Source organism: Schistocerca gregaria, chromosome 9, assembly GCF_023897955.1.
Source record: "Schistocerca gregaria isolate iqSchGreg1 chromosome 9, iqSchGreg1.2, whole genome shotgun sequence".
In the NCBI taxonomy this organism is placed as follows: Eukaryota; Metazoa; Arthropoda; class Insecta; order Orthoptera; family Acrididae; genus Schistocerca; species Schistocerca gregaria.
The window spans coordinates 178070349-178087309 of NC_064928.1; the positions used below are offsets into that span (position 1 = coordinate 178070349).

Genomic DNA, 16961 nt, shown 5'->3' on the forward strand with positions numbered 1-16961 from the left:
TTTGTTGCAGAATGATGTAGGTGTCTCAACTAAATGGTTAGCAGTTTGGTTGCATGAATTACCAGGCTTCTGACAGGTTTATTGGAGGCTCTGCCAACCTTACACAGAAGTCTGTGTGCCTTTCTACTTGAATGTTTGAAATTTAAATTTTCTACTGTCTCACACCATCATGCTCTTCTAGCTGTATCAAGACTTTGGAGTAAGTCATCTGCAATATCACTGTTGCCGGTTTTTCTATATTCTTCATAAAGTGGTTCGCCACACATGTTCTACCCTGGTATATGATCCTTTCTGTATCCACGATGGATGAACTTCTTAGCAGCAGTAAGAACGGTCCCATCAAATGAAGGATAGTTTTTAGTTTCTGGTGGAATAAAACAGAAATATTTATCTCTTATGTATGTGGTCGGCAAAGCTCCTCCAGTCATCACTGTAGAAATTCCATGTGGGTTGTGGTACAGATCTCGCTATTTGGACAGAGTGCCCCATATTGAGGATTACTGGCCTATGTTGACTGTGTGGGAAATTAGGTGGCATAATCCATATCACTTCAGGCAGAGGGGTTACCTTCATAGTCTCGAATGTTATTGAATTTAGGATATGTTAAAATTCAGGAGTAAGAAGGAAACAGGTATTTTTTTCTTTTATCCAAAAAAAATCCTGCCCCCAAGATACAGGCCTCCAAACATGGCACTGCGAACACCATTTTAAAGATGCAAATTCTGGAAAAAATTTTAAAATGCTGTATCTCAATAACAGTTCTAGATATTTTGTTAGAGTTTTTTCTGTTTGAAAGATAATTGCTTTATGATTACAATGGTATCCTCTGTTTGCACATATCTGTCAAAGGTCTTTTACTGCCGCCTTTGGATTTTTTTTATAATTCACAGAAAAGTTTCTTTTAAGGCAATGTCAATCCAGGAAAGTTAGATTTTTAGTTTTTTTGCTCACTAGTACCATGTAATACTATATTCTCTGTAAAGGAGAGCTTCCACTTTTAATTTGGACAGGTTTTATTTTAAAAAATCTTTTTTTGAAGGGTAATGTATGTCTTCACTGAATTTGTTTCTTACTAATTTCTTTGTAATAATGTTTATTCCTATTGTCTTTGTTGCAGTTATTTCTTTTCACTTTAATTGTTGCAGAATATTTCTTATACTTTGTTGAAGTTTCTTGTCAGTTTCTTTGTCGTGGTTGTTCATTGTAGGTTTCTGTATTGTAGTTGTTCAGTGTAAATTTATTTACTGAAGAGGGTTCTAAGGAATATGAGACCATCCAGTGAGTTCTTCGTTTTCATGAGGAATTTGCCAGTTGACATAGTTGCAGTGTGTTTTGTGAAAAGGACTGTTTGAAATGTCTTCTGACTGGAGCCACAGGAGAGTGAAGTGTGCTGACTATTTGCATATCCATAAGAGAGTTGTAACAGACTCTGTTCAGGTTGGGAATAAGTGTTCTCTTTTGAAGACTCTGTTTGAAAGTGAAGATGTTTCCAGTGACGACATTTTGTGTTCTAAATGTTTTGACAGAATAAAATAGTGATAGTATCTGAACAAGGTGAAGCCTCCCATGGTGCAGATGATGCAGATTTTGCATCAATAGAGGAAGAATTAAATACCCTGAATCAGGTAATTATATATTTAGGTGTTAGTACTGTTAAGAAACTGTGGTCAGTGAAGTAGAGTCGTAAGCTCTATGCACCAAGAAAGTGCAAAGAAATTACTAAAGCTATGTATGAGTACATTACAGCAAAATTGACAACACTCTTCAAAGTAGAAATTCCATCTTCAGAAAAAAAATTAACCAAAGCCCTCTTGCACCTTGTGCCAGGAATTTTTCACAAATATCAATTCAGTTGTTGAATATTGTGCATCCTTCAGTGAAAAGGTGCAAGTTTTAACTATTATTCCAGATATGTTTTCAAAGAAAATAATTTTGAACCACATTCCATCAGTATCAAAATACATGGTAGATAAATCAAGAAATGAGAGGTCTGTAAAAGGAGTCTTTGGAAGACCAGATCCCTATTATGGTCATCCTGCTGAAGCAGCTCAAGTTCAAATAGTGCAGTCATTTTATATGGAAGATAAGTGGGACTGTTCTTGCCAGAGTACCAACAAAAAAGACACTATAACCTCCAAGGTAAAAAAGTTGTGGAAGTAAAGAGGTACACAACTTTCAGTATTAAAGAAACTTTTGGAATTATAAGAGCAACTATACAACTTCACGTATTAGAAGATCAAAATTGTATGCACTACGACCTAACTGGGTAGTTCCACACTCACCTACAGATGTCTCTATGAGCGCACTGCGTGAATTTTGGACTTTGTGTGGTAACTTGAAGAACTTACTGGAGCATGTGACATGTGTGATTGTGATTTCAGGTGTGTCGCAGGGGAGTGTCATAGGACCGCTGCTATTCACAATATACATAAATGACCTGGTGGATGACATCGGAAGTTCACTGAGGCTTTTTGCAGATGATGCTGTGGAGTATCAAGAGGTAGCAACAATGGATAATTGTACTGAAATGCAGGAGGATCTGCAGCGAATTGACGCATGGTGCAGGGAATGGCAATTGAATCTCAATGTACACAAGTGTAATGTGCTGCGAATACATAGAAAGATAGATCCCTTATCATTTAGCTACAAAATAGCAGGTCAGCAACTGGAAACAGTTAATTCCATAAATTACCTGGGAGTACGCATTAGGAGTGATTTAAAATGGAATGATCATATAAAGTTGATCGTCGGTAAAGCAGATGCCAGACTGAGATTCATTAGAAGAATCCTAAGGAAATGCAATCTGAAAACAAAGGAAGTAGGTTACAGTATGCTTGTTCGCCCACTGCTTGAATACTGCTCACTGGTGTGGGATCCGTACCAGATAGGGTTGATGGAAGAGATAGAGAAGATCCAACGGAGAGCATCGCGCTTCGTTACAGGATCATTTAGTAATCACGAAAGCATTACGAAGATGATAGATAAACTCCAGTGGAAGACTCTGCAGGAGAGACGCTCAGTAGCTCGGTACGGGCTTTTGTTAAAGTTTCGAGAACATACCTTCACCGAAGAGTCAAGCAGTATATTGCTCCCTCCTACGCATATCTCACAAAGTGACCACAAGGATAAAATCAGAGAGATTAGAGCCCACACAGAAGCATACCAAAAATCCTTCTTTCCATGAACAATACGAGACTGGAATAGAAGGCAGAACCGATAGAGGTACTCAGGGTACCCTTTGCCACACACCGTCAGGTGGCTTGCGGAGTATGGATGTAGATATAGATATGACACCTTGGTGGGGCATGTGATTTAATTAGTAGTCTGTGACGTAAAGCGAGAGAGTTGTTTGTTTCAAGAATGTGGAGACTGCCCTGGGAAGGGAGGACTGTCTTTACAGAAACTTGGTCCTAGAAGGCGCAACAGATAACTCTGCAGAAATGACATATGCAACATGGGAGGAAAATAAACCAATTAAGAAAACTGTTGCCTTTGACAGTTTCATTGATGAAGTTGGTAAATGATCAGTGAAAGCAGTAACACACCAGAATCTGAAGAAATTGCAACAACACACTGCAGAAGTGAAAGGGTGTGTACGGGCTGAAGAACTATGTTTAGTACTTCCCTGTGATTTTGCGGAGAACTGATGTGTAATTCTCCCACAAGAAGTACAAGGGTATCATTGGAGTAATGACCATGTTTCAGTTTTTACAGGAGTGACATTTTCAAAACAAGACCACAAGTGTTGCAGTTATAAGTGATGACCCCAGACATGACTCAGCACATGCTTTGCTAGCAATGTGCAATATTCTTCAACTGCAAACAGGGGCAATGAATATCATCATTATTTCTGATGGTGCTCCTAGTCATTTTAAAAATCATTGCCAACTGTCTGAATTGAGTAAGTCACTTGTGCCAGCCGACTAGGTATACAGTGGTACTGGTCATGGGAAGGGGCATTGCAATGGTGCAGGAGGCCTGCTGAAGCAGCATGCTACAAAACATAACATTTCCAGACCAAGTACTGCTTCAATTCAGAATACTAAAGATTTTATGAGAGTCCTGAAATCTTACATATCCACAGTCCTCGTTATTTTGTCCAAAGAAGAAATCGAAGACTTCCGTGAGCAGAAGAAAGAATAATTGTCCAAATAAACTACTACTGTGAAAGCAATTCAGAAGACACATTTTTGGACTCAGATTGTTGGGTGAACTCATATTGCAAGCACTTTAAAGAGCAAGAAAGAATAAATTTCGTTCATTCAGCCAACAAGTATGAAACAGCATGATAATATTCAGATTCACAACTTGAGAAGAGAGGTAGGTGTGTGTGTGTGTGTGTGTGTGTGTGTGTGTGTGTGTGTGTGTGTGTGACTGGTGGATTGCAGAGATTACAGACACCAGTTGTGTGTTAAAGGACATTGTAGTGAGCTTAATGCTACCACATGGACCAGCTCCTGGATATAGGTTTCCAGCTGTGAAGGACAGCAACAATCATTAGTGCTCACTTCCTGTTCACAATGTTTTGAAGATTGTAAGTGCTCCATTTCCTCTTGGTTCAACAGGAAGGCATCACTCTTTATCAAATGAAGATGTTGAAGCAGTTGACTATATTTTTAGTTCATTGACTGGCTAATTTCAGAGCAAAAAAGAGTGCACAGAAGTTGTATAAATTGAAACCTTTTATGTTTTTGGACCTTTCACATGTATTTTGGAACCGTTTAAAACGCTTCAAAAATGAGTGTCTTGCTCATCATTCAAAACTAAAATTATGTTAAATAAGGCTATGGTTTGATTTTTATGAGCCTGTTATGTGATGATAAAACAGGTTTTATGTATGGCAAAAATTTCAGTTGTTATAAAACCTATTCGACCTAAAAGTGGAAGGTCTCCTTTTCAGGGAATGTAGAACTATATGGTGCTAATCAACCAAAAAAAATTATGGATTGGCATTTTTATTATAATTTAAGTTCAGAACACTATAGTAAAAGAAATTTGACAGGTAAGTCCAAATGGAGAATTTCTTTGTAATTATAAAGCAATTATCTTTCATTAAAAAAAAATCCAAAATTCACATATTTGAAATGGTATGAGCAGTGTCATGTTTGTTGGGCTGTATCTCAGAGCAGACATTTTTTTGCGAAAAGCAAAAAAATACATGTTTCTTACTTAGTCTTTCATTTTAACATATGCTAAATTCAGTAACATCCGAGACTATGAAGGTAAGATTTTTTCCTAGCCTGCCTGAATCGATATGGACTATGCTAGGTGTAACTTCTCTGGGTATAGGCACTGGGTGCCCTCTGCAGTCCGGGGACACAAAGCAGAGATCTGGGATTTTAATGGCTTTGCCAAGCGGCCGATCTGAAAGATCCCAAATACTTGGCATCATAAACCAGGTATAGATTTTCATTTTCAGCTGAGTCGTTGAGTGCAATACCACATTCATTGTCATGTGGGTAGCCCCAGTGACCATGTTGACTATAAAAATCATCAGCGTAGACCAATGAGTGTGCATTAATTGGCATAATATCCAGTGGCCAAGCACATTTGGTGGCTTGTAAATATTATTTATAGTGGTCTCCTTCAGCTGTTCAGGACATAATGGATCTTATTTTCTGTATTTTTAAATGAGGCGCTTATACTCGATATCGATCCTTACACAGGTGGCAATACCATACCCATTGCAATATGGAACACGCAGAAGATCGTAGCCATGCGTCCTACCCCTTTCACACAGGTCTTCCATAGTTGGAGCATGTGTTTCCTATATCAAAACTGCATCAGTATCATTATCTATTAGGAGTTTGGATATATACGCGCTTTCAGCCGTCCGTGTTTAAATGGCATACTCGGCCTGAAGGGCCAAGTCTTTAATTGGTTTGTCCTGAAAAGGTGCATTTTTAATGCTTTTCGATTTTGATTTGCCTGCATGTTTGTAGCCAGGACATTCAACATTTGATTTGGCTGCTGATACGTTCTATCTCATTTAGCATTACCTGGGATGCACATGTAGTATTCTGTGGTACAAAGAAAATATTTCTTCCAATATACATTTACTTCTCACCCTGATTAAGACATTGCCAAGCTGTGGTAACATTTCAAGAATACAAGAACCGATTCCAGGTACCCATAAGCTCTGTATTGTAATACCTATTAACGAAGGTATAGCAGCAAAAAAAAAAAAAAAAAAAAAAAAAAAAAAAAAAAAAAAAAAAAAAAAAAAAAAACCCTTCTGCAGTGAACAGAGACAGTGATTGCTATGGTGAATGAAACACTGTTAATCCATATGTGGATTTGTTGCCAGTATGTATGGCAGTCACTGGTCTTACAAACTTATGAAGTGCAGGCCAGCTTCTTGCATCCACATGGATCAGTTCTGTTATTGTGTTCCCTTCCAAACTGGGCACTTGTGTTATCAGGAGATGTAACATTCTCACAAAACTGTATCCAATGATACCAGTGGAAGGACTTAAACTCTTCGTGCATCAGATCTAATGAGATGAGATTTAACAACTTTTTATTGCCTTTTCATTCGAAGTACACTGAAAATGGTTCATAATACTACTACAGTGAGATAAACCATATTTTGTGCAACTTTTCTTGTGAACTGCACTTTTTAATAATTTGTGTTTTATATATGAGGTGTGTTCAAAAAGTAAGATGACTTTATATTTTTATGAAGAAATATTTATTTATTCATTAATATTCTTGTTGTCCCCCTCAAAGTATTCCCCGTTAGATACAATACACTTTTGCCAATGCTTCTTCCATTCTTCGAAGCACTTCTCATAAGCAGGGGGCCAAATCCGATGAGTATGGTGGCTGAGGCATGATTGTCACATCGTTTTTGGCCAAAAAAATCTCTCACAAGCAATGATGAATGAGGAGGTGGATTGTTGTGATGCAAAAGCCTTGAACTATTTTTCCACAATTCTGGACATTTTTTGCGTATTTCTTCTGGCAAACAGTGCATAACATCAAGGTAATACTCCTTATTGACTGTATAACCTTGAGGCAAAAATTCGTGATGCACTATGCCACAGTAATTGATAAACACAGTGAACAAAACTTTTACATTTGATCGAACTCGGCATTCTGTTTTATGTCTTGCCTCTCCAGGTGCTTCCATTGGTATGATTACATTTCGATTTTGATGTCATAACCATAAACCCATGTTTCGTCACCAGTTATGATCGTTTTGAGCAAATCAGGATCATCATTGATGTCATTCAAGAGCTTTCGAGTGACGCTCATCCAATGGTTCTACTGATCAAAATTGAGAAGTTTTGGAATGAGCTTCGCTGATACCTCTCTCATGCCCAAAACATAAAAAAAATTGCATGACATAAGCCGACCGATATGTCAACATCCTCAGCAACTTCTCTTACAGTAATTCGATGATTTTCCAAAACAATTTTCTTCACAGCTTCGTTATTATCATCTGTTGTTGATGAGAGTACACTGTATACTTGAACTGTGAACATATATTCGGGACATGTGTACCCAAAAAAAAAATCAATAGCTAAATGTATGTTGCCTGAGCAATTTTGTGCAATTTGAAAAAACCTTACTTTCTGAACAGTCCCTGTATATGTGCTCCTTCCTGCTATGTGCTGATGTACTGATGCTTAGAACTAAAATTTTGGGGCATGATACCTTTGGTGTACCGTCTTGATATTTACCATGTTTATAGTAACATATTGGAGCAATAGAGCAATATTTTTCTGAAAAAAAAGAGAGAAAAAGGGTGTTATGAGATATTCAAAGTCAAAGGGCGCAATTAGTGATCTCTAATGTGAAAATTCTTAGAAACCCATCATTTTGCATGTCAATGTGAAGCTCCACTCATTAGATTTTCAGTGATATAAGTTTTCTTGCTGTCTCTGGATTAGAATCAAAATTATAGTCGTTTATGTTAAGACAGACGATGTAAATTTCACACAATTTCCAAACTTTGCAGACCTGTAATTTTCTTCATTATTGTTGGATACTTTTGCAAATTGGTACTTATCCAGCTCATATCTGGTTAATTGGATGCAAGAAATTAGAAAGAGATCTGAGGTGGTCAGTTTGAAAATGTTGTGGAATCACCCACTTGACATTGTTTATTGACTAAAATCTGGTAGTTTGTTCACAAAAGAACCGTTCATAAATTCATTGAACTTCAGAACACTGGTATAGATATACAATATTCTCATAAAGTAGCCATAAACCATTTGCTTTTTGCTGGTAAGGAAAGAAAAAATGTAAGGAAAACAGCTGAGCTGGTTTCTGCCAGTGTAGGGCAAGCCCTTGTCACAACCTTGTTGAGTTCAGTTATGCTGGTGAGTCTGTAAAAGTCATAAGCAATGGCTTTGTTGCACTGAATTCAAGAACTCTTGTTGATGGATTCAGATTAAACAGTGCATGTGTAAATTAATTACCACAACAAGATAATGGGTTACGAGTACTGTATGATGTCACTGTCACAGTGAAAGTAATAAGCAGATAAGAGGAGGATAGGAAAAAAGAACAAAAAAGTAGACTAGTGTATTATAGCAAAAGAAAAAAATGAGAAAACAGAAAAGAATGAACCACCTCCTTCCCATCCCCCACCTCCCCCCCCCCCCCCAAAAAAAAAAAAAATGAAGAGAGAGAGAGGGGGGGGAGGAGGAGGAGGAGAAGAAACCTACTGATAATTTGTTTCCTTTTCCAATGTAAGAGAACTAGGAAGATTCTATGACCACTCTTTGCCTACCACCATCTCCCAAAATATTAACTCTTCGATTCTGAGGTGTAATGTGAGCAAAATCCTATCAGGTAGTTCCTGCAAATGAGCTGCTCATATAATCGTGTAAGGAAAGAACTGGCTTCAAACAAGTTTAAGAGGATCTGTAAATAAGCCAACTGGAAGTTTTATGGAATTCGCTTTGACAGTGGAAAGAGAGATTCAAAAATTCCATGAGAGTTTCATTGATTGTAATTCAAGAGGTTTTGTAAGGTTAAAAGACATTATAATTGAGAGGTGTCCAGGAATGGAGGACTTTGCTGTAATGTGTTTTGTAAGGAAACACACTTTCATCAGGATTCAAAGGTAGTAAGTGAACTGAGTGTGAAGAAAGACAAAAAATGAAAGAAAGTTGTAACTAACATAACTTTCCAGAATAGAAAAAGAAAATCTGTTAATACAGTTAAAGAGTTTAAAATGACATTATAGGGGGTTTCTCCATACTACAGATCTGTGTGGTCTAAGTCTGTGGGAGCCTCTACACCAGTGCCCTATAAGATGGTGAAAGAGGTTGACATCCTTCAGAGGATTTACAGTAGCATTTCACCCAACATAGGAAAAAAGACAGTCTAATGTATAGCTTAATAATAATAATAATAATAATAATAATAATACACTAAAACATGGAAAATCTCAATTACATTAATATCTGCATTTGAGTTAAACTTGTGTGCGCCTATAAGCTTCAGTGGAGTGCACAATGGCAAGAGGACTTTGGGTGACATTACAGCTCACAGCCAATCTGTGCGTGACCTCTGCCATGTATTCTAGTATCTGTTTTCCAACTTATGCAGATCCCATCTCATTAATTTTGTACCCGGATGCAGTTTGCTAAGTTTTAGTCTGTTTTTCATAATTGATACATGCTCCTGTAAAAGTTTTGCAGTTGAAACCTGATATTTAAATCTCATATTGCATAACAGAGTGACAGTCTGAAACTTTCCAATGTTCTCATGTCTTCTCCATCTGAGCAGCATTCTCTCATTATTCTAAAATCAGTTATCTGCAATGTTTAAATTGAACTCAGTACAGAATTCTAGCAAGTAGCACCCTATTTCATTTGTTTCTTCTAGATCAAGTTTCTCCAGCTATTTTCCCATCTGGCACAATTATCTTACATTTGTGCTTAATGTTCAGTTCCTGTCTTTCTTAATATGGCTTTATCTCATTGTATTTATTTTTCATTGTTCTTGTAACTTGCAGACGTAGAAGGGATTTATATACTTTTATTTGTACACTTCCCCAGAGAAGTATGTCGAGGGCCTTACTGTTAGTGTTGTATATTAATGAACTTGCAGATGATATTGATAGTAATCTCGGGTATTTTGCAGATGTAGTTATCTAAAATGAAGTACTGTCTGAAAGAAGCTGTGTAAATATTCAGTCAATTCTTGATAAGATTTCAAAGTGGTGCAAAGATTGGTGATTTGCTGTAAATATTCAAAAATGTAGAAATGTGTACTTCACAATATGAAAAAAATGCAGTATCCTATGACTATAATATCAGTGAATCATTGTTTGGATTGGCCGACTTGTACAAATACCTGGATGTAACACTTTGTAGGAATATGAAGTGGAATGCACACATAGGCTCAGTTGTGGGTAAAGCAGGTGGTAGACTTTGATTTATTGGTAGAACACTGGAGAAGTGCAATCAGTTTACACAGGAGATTGCTTATAAATCGGTTGTCTGACATGTTCTAGAATATTGTTCAAGTGTGTGGGACCTGTACCAGATAGATCTAACAGAAAATATTGAACACATATGGAGAAGGGCAGCACGAATGGTCACAGGTTTGTTTGATCCATGGAAAGTGTCATACAGATTCTGAAAAAACTGGCAGCTCTTGAAGGTAGATGTAAACTATCCCGAGAAATTCTGCAGACAAAGTTTCAGGAACCAGATTTAAATGACGACTCTAGAAATACACTAGAACACCCAACATATAGCCCACACAGGGATGGTGAGGATAAGTTTAGAGTAACTGATGCACACACAGACACATTCAGACAGTTATTCTTCCCACGCTTCATACATGAATGCTATGGAGAGAAATCCCAATAACTGGTAAAATGGGACATACCCTCTGCCATGAATTTCACAGTGGTTCACAGAGTGTAGCTGTAGATATGTAGTTATCCTGCCTTCAATCATTTGTTCACTAGGCTGTTTATAGTAGTTCACCAATATCCATATTTTCTTCTTCATTATTAGGCCCACTCCGATCTAACTGCCAATAATATGTCTTGTATGCTCAGCTTGGCAGTTTTATTTGTTTGTGGTTGACAAGATAATGTGTTAATACTTTTTTTTTTTTTACATCTGCATCAGGAAAAGCGGCATGACACTTTAAATTTTAAGTTAGGTTGTTGGTTTTATGTGGTCATGATGAAAGCCTTTTAATACTTGCTGTCCCTTGACAAAGTTTCCACATTCTCTCTAGCTGAAGTTTATTTTGGATGGAAAATGCATTTGTGGACTACTGTTGTGAAAGAGTCTGAAATGTTTATATGATCTCAGCTGATTTAGTTACAAGAAGTAAAAAACTCCACATTTCCAGTTTATTCTGCAGCTGACTTTCAGTTCCTGTGTGTGTTTGTTTCCAGTTTTTAGACTCTATAATTTATCTCTATGTTTACTCTGTACTTGTGTTCTTCAAATTTGCTACAGAGTGGTGGACACACATAGTGTGTACCTTGTTGCTGCAATGTGGTTTGTGTTTAGGAGGGAAAGATTTCTGTTCACAACTGAAACTTCTGACAGCCAGAAGAGCAACTTCTCAGTATTTGGAGAATCTGCTCTTGAATACATTCCATTCTTAGTGCTGAACTGTTATGTCAATTCTTCCGCTATTGAATCAGTATTTGTTCTAAAGTAACTATTGGTTATTGACACTGAACTGGCCACTTCTTTGTGTTATCGATTTTCAACTGTGTTCCACAGGAAAGGGAGCAATGTTCCTCTTGGTAAACCAACAAGGAAAGATGGGCTGTTGACCTTAATCCTTGAGTGGACGTGCCTATGTATAAAGTGCGCCAACCACAAAAGACATTCTCTTGTGCCATTCCATTGTTGTTTTGTAACTGTGAGCCCCTACCTATTCCTTAATTATTACTTCAGCTAACACAGTGATAAGTTGTACTGTTACACGACCAAGTGAGCAGCAGTAATATAAAATAAACAACAAGGTAGTTGAAAAAAATGTTACTATCATTTGCAAGAAGATGATCCATATTCTAAGGCGACAGCACAATCCCAGTTTGAGGCAATTGTCTATTAGACAATTAGCAATCAAACAAGTGGCTGGCTGGGATCTGATGCAACTGTGCTGTTTGATACTTCGAGTCAGTCATTACTGTGCCATAACACTTGCACATGGCAACAGAGATATAGAACAAAAGTTTCTCTTGTTATTATTTAATTAAACATTGATTTAGTTTATGTAATTTAGATTATTTTATTGTTGTTTAATTAAAATAAGATTGAACTTGATTTTATTGATCATACATGTTTACCTTGATAACATAAAGACAACTATTCTTTACATCTGTGCAAAGTATGTCAAACATGCACTTGTGTTATAAAAAATAGCACAACCACTCATGAGTTACGCACACTCCACAATGAAGTGGTGGGACTGAGTGAAATATTTCACATGGAAAACTATAAAAATTACAGTGAGATTGGACACCAGCAAGGCTAGAAAATCGTTCATATACTTTCCTGTAATACAGTGCTATGAAGAACTGCTTATGTTGATTGGGGTAATAACTACAACTATAGGTGGACAACTTTAATTATTATCTAGAAGCATTTGCTGTATACTCTATGTACATTTATGAAGCAGCAGCCTACCATTTAACATTATTAACAGAAGACTCCTGTTTAGTTTATTCAGTAGCTACGCTACATGTACTATATCCATTACGATTTGTGTTGAGTGAAAGATGGTATTTAATGCTGTACCATGAAAGACTACATCCAGTGAACTTTGTTTGCTACAATGCTAACACAACTATGCAGGTTTGTACTGATAGTGATGGATAATTTATATACTGAATGGCCAGTAAGATATCCTTTCCACTTTGATTTGAATTTCTGAAAGATTTTCATTTTCTAGTCCTACATCTAAGGTCAAATTATAAAAAATCCTCCCAGATTGTTGCAGTCAGAAAATAATAATTCAAGCTTAGCACCTACAGACTGAATGTGTGTCTGTTTAGGAAAATTGAAGTTCCAAAGACTGGCTTAATTTCCTATTCCATTCAACAATAATAAATTGGTTGAAACATCAGACAAGTGAAGTACAAATACTCCTTCAAATACACATTGGAATTCCCCAATACATGAATCTAGAACTTAACACACACTTTTTTTAAATGTGCATGATTCAGTTTCAGATTATTGTCCGTAGTGTGTCTTCACTTACACATTTTCTTGTTCCAGAAGACTGCACAGGGAGAACATCGAAGTCCTGTATGTGGTGTGACTGCCATCAAACAGGAGCCAGTGAGTAATATTAATATAAGCAGTTTATGTTGTAGTTTATGTTGTTTGTTTTCATTTGGACATTATTATTGGCACAAGAAAGCATGGATGTCACAGTAAGTAATCTTTTACATTTCAGTTTCCTCTCTAGTTAGTAAAGTAGGTGGGGGGAAGAAGCTGACAATTTGTTTGTCTTGGCACACCTCACAAAATACATAACAGGAAGTCATATACAGTGTGTGTGTGTGTGTGTGTGTGTGTGTGTGTGTACACTTGTTCATTATCGTCTTGGATGACTGACTTGTCAATGAGATCCCAAACTCTCCCATTGATGTTAGTGAGGATTTCATTATTATAGAGGAATGTGACATTGCACAAAACGACCAGTCATTTCAAATGGCATCGTTATTACCATTGTGAAGCAGTCCATGTGGAAGTGGCATGATCAAGGGGACTAAAAGGAAGAGCACTTACAATGAAGAAGAAAATGCAATTTTGAAAAGAGCTGACAATATACTGATCAGCGTAAATAAACCAAAAACTGCTTCAACTGATGTTGAAGTATTTGACTCATGTGTGACTGCTACTCTATAGCAAATAAAGAATAAATATCTGGCAACGAAAGCTAAGAGAGGGATATTTAACATAGACCTTCTTTGTAATGTACAGGAGAAAGACTTGGACAACAATGAGTTAAAAGATTTTTTTTTTTTTAGTAATAAGTCTTTTTTTATTATCATTAAAATTTAATTTCTTAAAGTGTGTAAATACTAATTGATGCAGTGCATTACCTTGAATGTGAAATGTAATTATAGCACATTCAAATTACAAAAATTATTGGTAATACCAATTGAGTTAACTTTGAATTGGTTCTGTATCACAACTGAGAATTTTTACAGATTCCCACTGACACTGTACTTGCCCAGTAGTGCTGAAATATTAATGAAGAGTGTGTCTCACTTTCCTAGCTTCTTTAACTGGCTTGTTGACTTAATCTTCCTATGCCTCTCAGTTTATTTTTCTGCCATTTTCCCAGGATGATAACACACTGATTTGTGTCCTCTTTCTTTTCCAATTGTCCAACATGACTCTTCGCAAATGTATCCAGTAAAAAAAATATGTAGCACACAAATAGACAATGTGATTTTCTCTACAGTTTTAACAGGTGGCTCCATTTTCTTAAGGAAAATTATGAACCTGCTGCTAAGTATTCCAAAAGAATTTTCAGAAGTTCTTCTTGCCCTGTTCAAACAGTAACTAAATATTTTCTGTTGCTGCATTATAATCTCTAATAAGGCACTGCAGTTTGAGTTCCCAATAACATCTCTGATTGAGGAATATTCACTAAATTTTCAGCATCAGTAAGAATTTCACAGTGTGAACTGAATCTGGAGCACCCCTCCATCATTAACCCTCCCATTATAACCCACTTCCACAGGTGTAAATTTATAATATGCGTCAAGTGCCAGTAACACAATGCCAATACCTCCTTTGTAATTGTGACAGTGTGAACTCGTACATCTTTGTGGTCGGAGTTCCACATGCCTCCCGTCTAAAGCACCAAGGCAGTTTGGAAAGTTCCACATGTTTTGGAACAGTTATATGTTTCCATTCACTTTCTGTTGAGGCCATTTGAAGGACAGAAAATATGATGTGAATATGTCGAGGGGACTTTCATACACAGTTGAACTTAAAACTCTGGAATCACTGTGTATCAGACATATTTTCCGCTAAGAATTGAAAATGGTAAATTATGAAGTGCACTGATTTTGTCTGAAACTTTCTGAGGTAGGGGAGGGACAATTTGGGCCTATAAATTGTAAGGTTCAAATCTTAACATAAACTTTTACAATGTGGAGCTACATATGAATATAATTGCCAAACTATAAAAATATGTGATAATGCCTGCACATAGGCATAGATAGGGGACTGACAATTAACTAAATGTAACAAATAAAACTGCAGCAAAAGGTTGTGGCAGAGGCACAGAGAATACACCCCTGCCCTGAAATACGTTTCTTGCAAAGAGTAATACTTCTCAAAAATAATGGTTCACTTATTGTGTTTCTCAGCTTATGTAAATGTGTTATTACATTAACTTATTTTGGTCATGTTCTGAAGAAATGTAATGAAATCAACATACCTTCATGTATGAATGCTTCAAGCACTGTTAAACTGCGTTACAGGTTTCAGACATAATTGAGAAAATCATGCTTATAGCTATTCTGGATGAAAACATTACGCTTCTGTAGCTTTCTCCAGTATCTAGGAGCCTCGGTGTTAGAACTAACCTAAATAAAATTATGGCAATAATGACAAGCTTACAAGTATGTGCTGTATCTTCAAAATGGTTCAAATGGCTCTGAGTACTATGGGACTCAACTGCTGTAGTCATCAGTCCCCTAGAACTTAGAACTACTTAAACCTAACTAACCTAAGGACATCACACACATGCATGCCCGAGGCAGGATTCGAACCTGCGACCGTAGCAGCAACGCGGCTCCGGACTGGAGCACCTAGAACTGCACGACCACCGCGGCCGGCTGCGCTGTATGTCCAGCAGCTTAGTAATACTAGGCTTATATCAAGGTACCTACTAACATATTTGAAGATGAAGTACAGTCTCACATAACTATGTTTTGCCTCATTGTTTTTGTACCTACTAAATGGAGCAATGTTAAGAATTCTGTCGCCCATCCTCAGAAAATTTTGTACGATTCCCTGTCCTCCAACATCAGTTCATTGTGTAATAGACAGTGCAATGCCCGACTGCTGTCGTCACGTCTTAAAATGTGAGGTCTACTCCACCATCTTCTTTTATGCCGATGTAAATTTCTTTGTTTACATTGTGAAAGTATTACTGCAGTAATGACTGCTACCACTCTCAGTTCACCATCAGCCATTTTCCAAAATAATGTTGCACCATCTGCAGTCCTTGTGTGTACAAACATAGCTATTCATTTTGTGTACAAACATAGCTACCAGATGGAATGCCAGCTCTTGAAACAGGAAGTTGTGCCATCCTATTGCACCATTAGTGGAACAAGATGCCGTTGTCTGTACAGGACTTTAATGCAGTGCTTCTCCTTTTAGCTGTATGCTACCCATGATGATCACTACAGTGATGGAGTACCTCATGACACCTAAACTAACAGGAAAAATCAGTGCTAAATGTTCTACATGGACCCTGAAGGGCAAGCGAAAGTCAAATGCAGCAGAATAATGCTATTGATGTGAACATCAAATGGTACATTGCTCCTTGCAATGTGCATTAGCCAGCCACTTGGCCCCTTTATGTACACTTCACTATAGACCTGCTCAAGAATGGAAAGTTCTTCCAGCAGTTGGAAGCGGTATGTGATGTGCTGTTCTCCCCATGTCAAATGAACCTTCTGATACCACTGTTTGTTACGTCCTATAACATAATGATGATGTCGTGTGTGATGTCATTTACACACAAATAGTAACAAAACATATGTCATTCTTTCGTTTGTGTCTTTATCAGTATTTGCAATATACATTTTGGTGACATCTGTAATGTAGCCTGTGGCCCAAGTTAGTGCAATGGTGACAATTTGGTTATGTTTTCTCAAAGCCAACGACTGTGAATACAAAATCTTCAATGTAACGGCCCATTTATCTGTGGCATAGCCTGAGGTCTGTGTGTAGATTGAAACGGAGTAAGGTTGTGAGTTGGCAAAG

General features: G+C 37.2%; 1 protein-coding gene across 7 annotated transcripts in view; it reads left to right on the top strand.

Moving 5' to 3' along the window:
* Positions 1-16961, top strand: part of LOC126292266 (zinc finger protein 454-like) — a 97461-nt gene that overhangs the window by 18911 nt on the left and 61589 nt on the right. For 5 of the 7 annotated variants that reach the window (XR_007552058.1, XR_007552059.1, XM_049986169.1 and 2 more), the window contains exon 2: positions 13218-13280. Coding sequence is in view for 5 of the 7 variants with exons in the window: in XM_049986169.1 (XP_049842126.1) it covers positions 13218-13280 (63 nt within the window). In the remaining 2 variants the exon portion in view is untranslated. The remainder of the gene's footprint in view (positions 1-13217; positions 13281-16961) is intronic. The other 2 variants (XM_049986170.1, XM_049986167.1) reach the window with 1 other exon arrangement.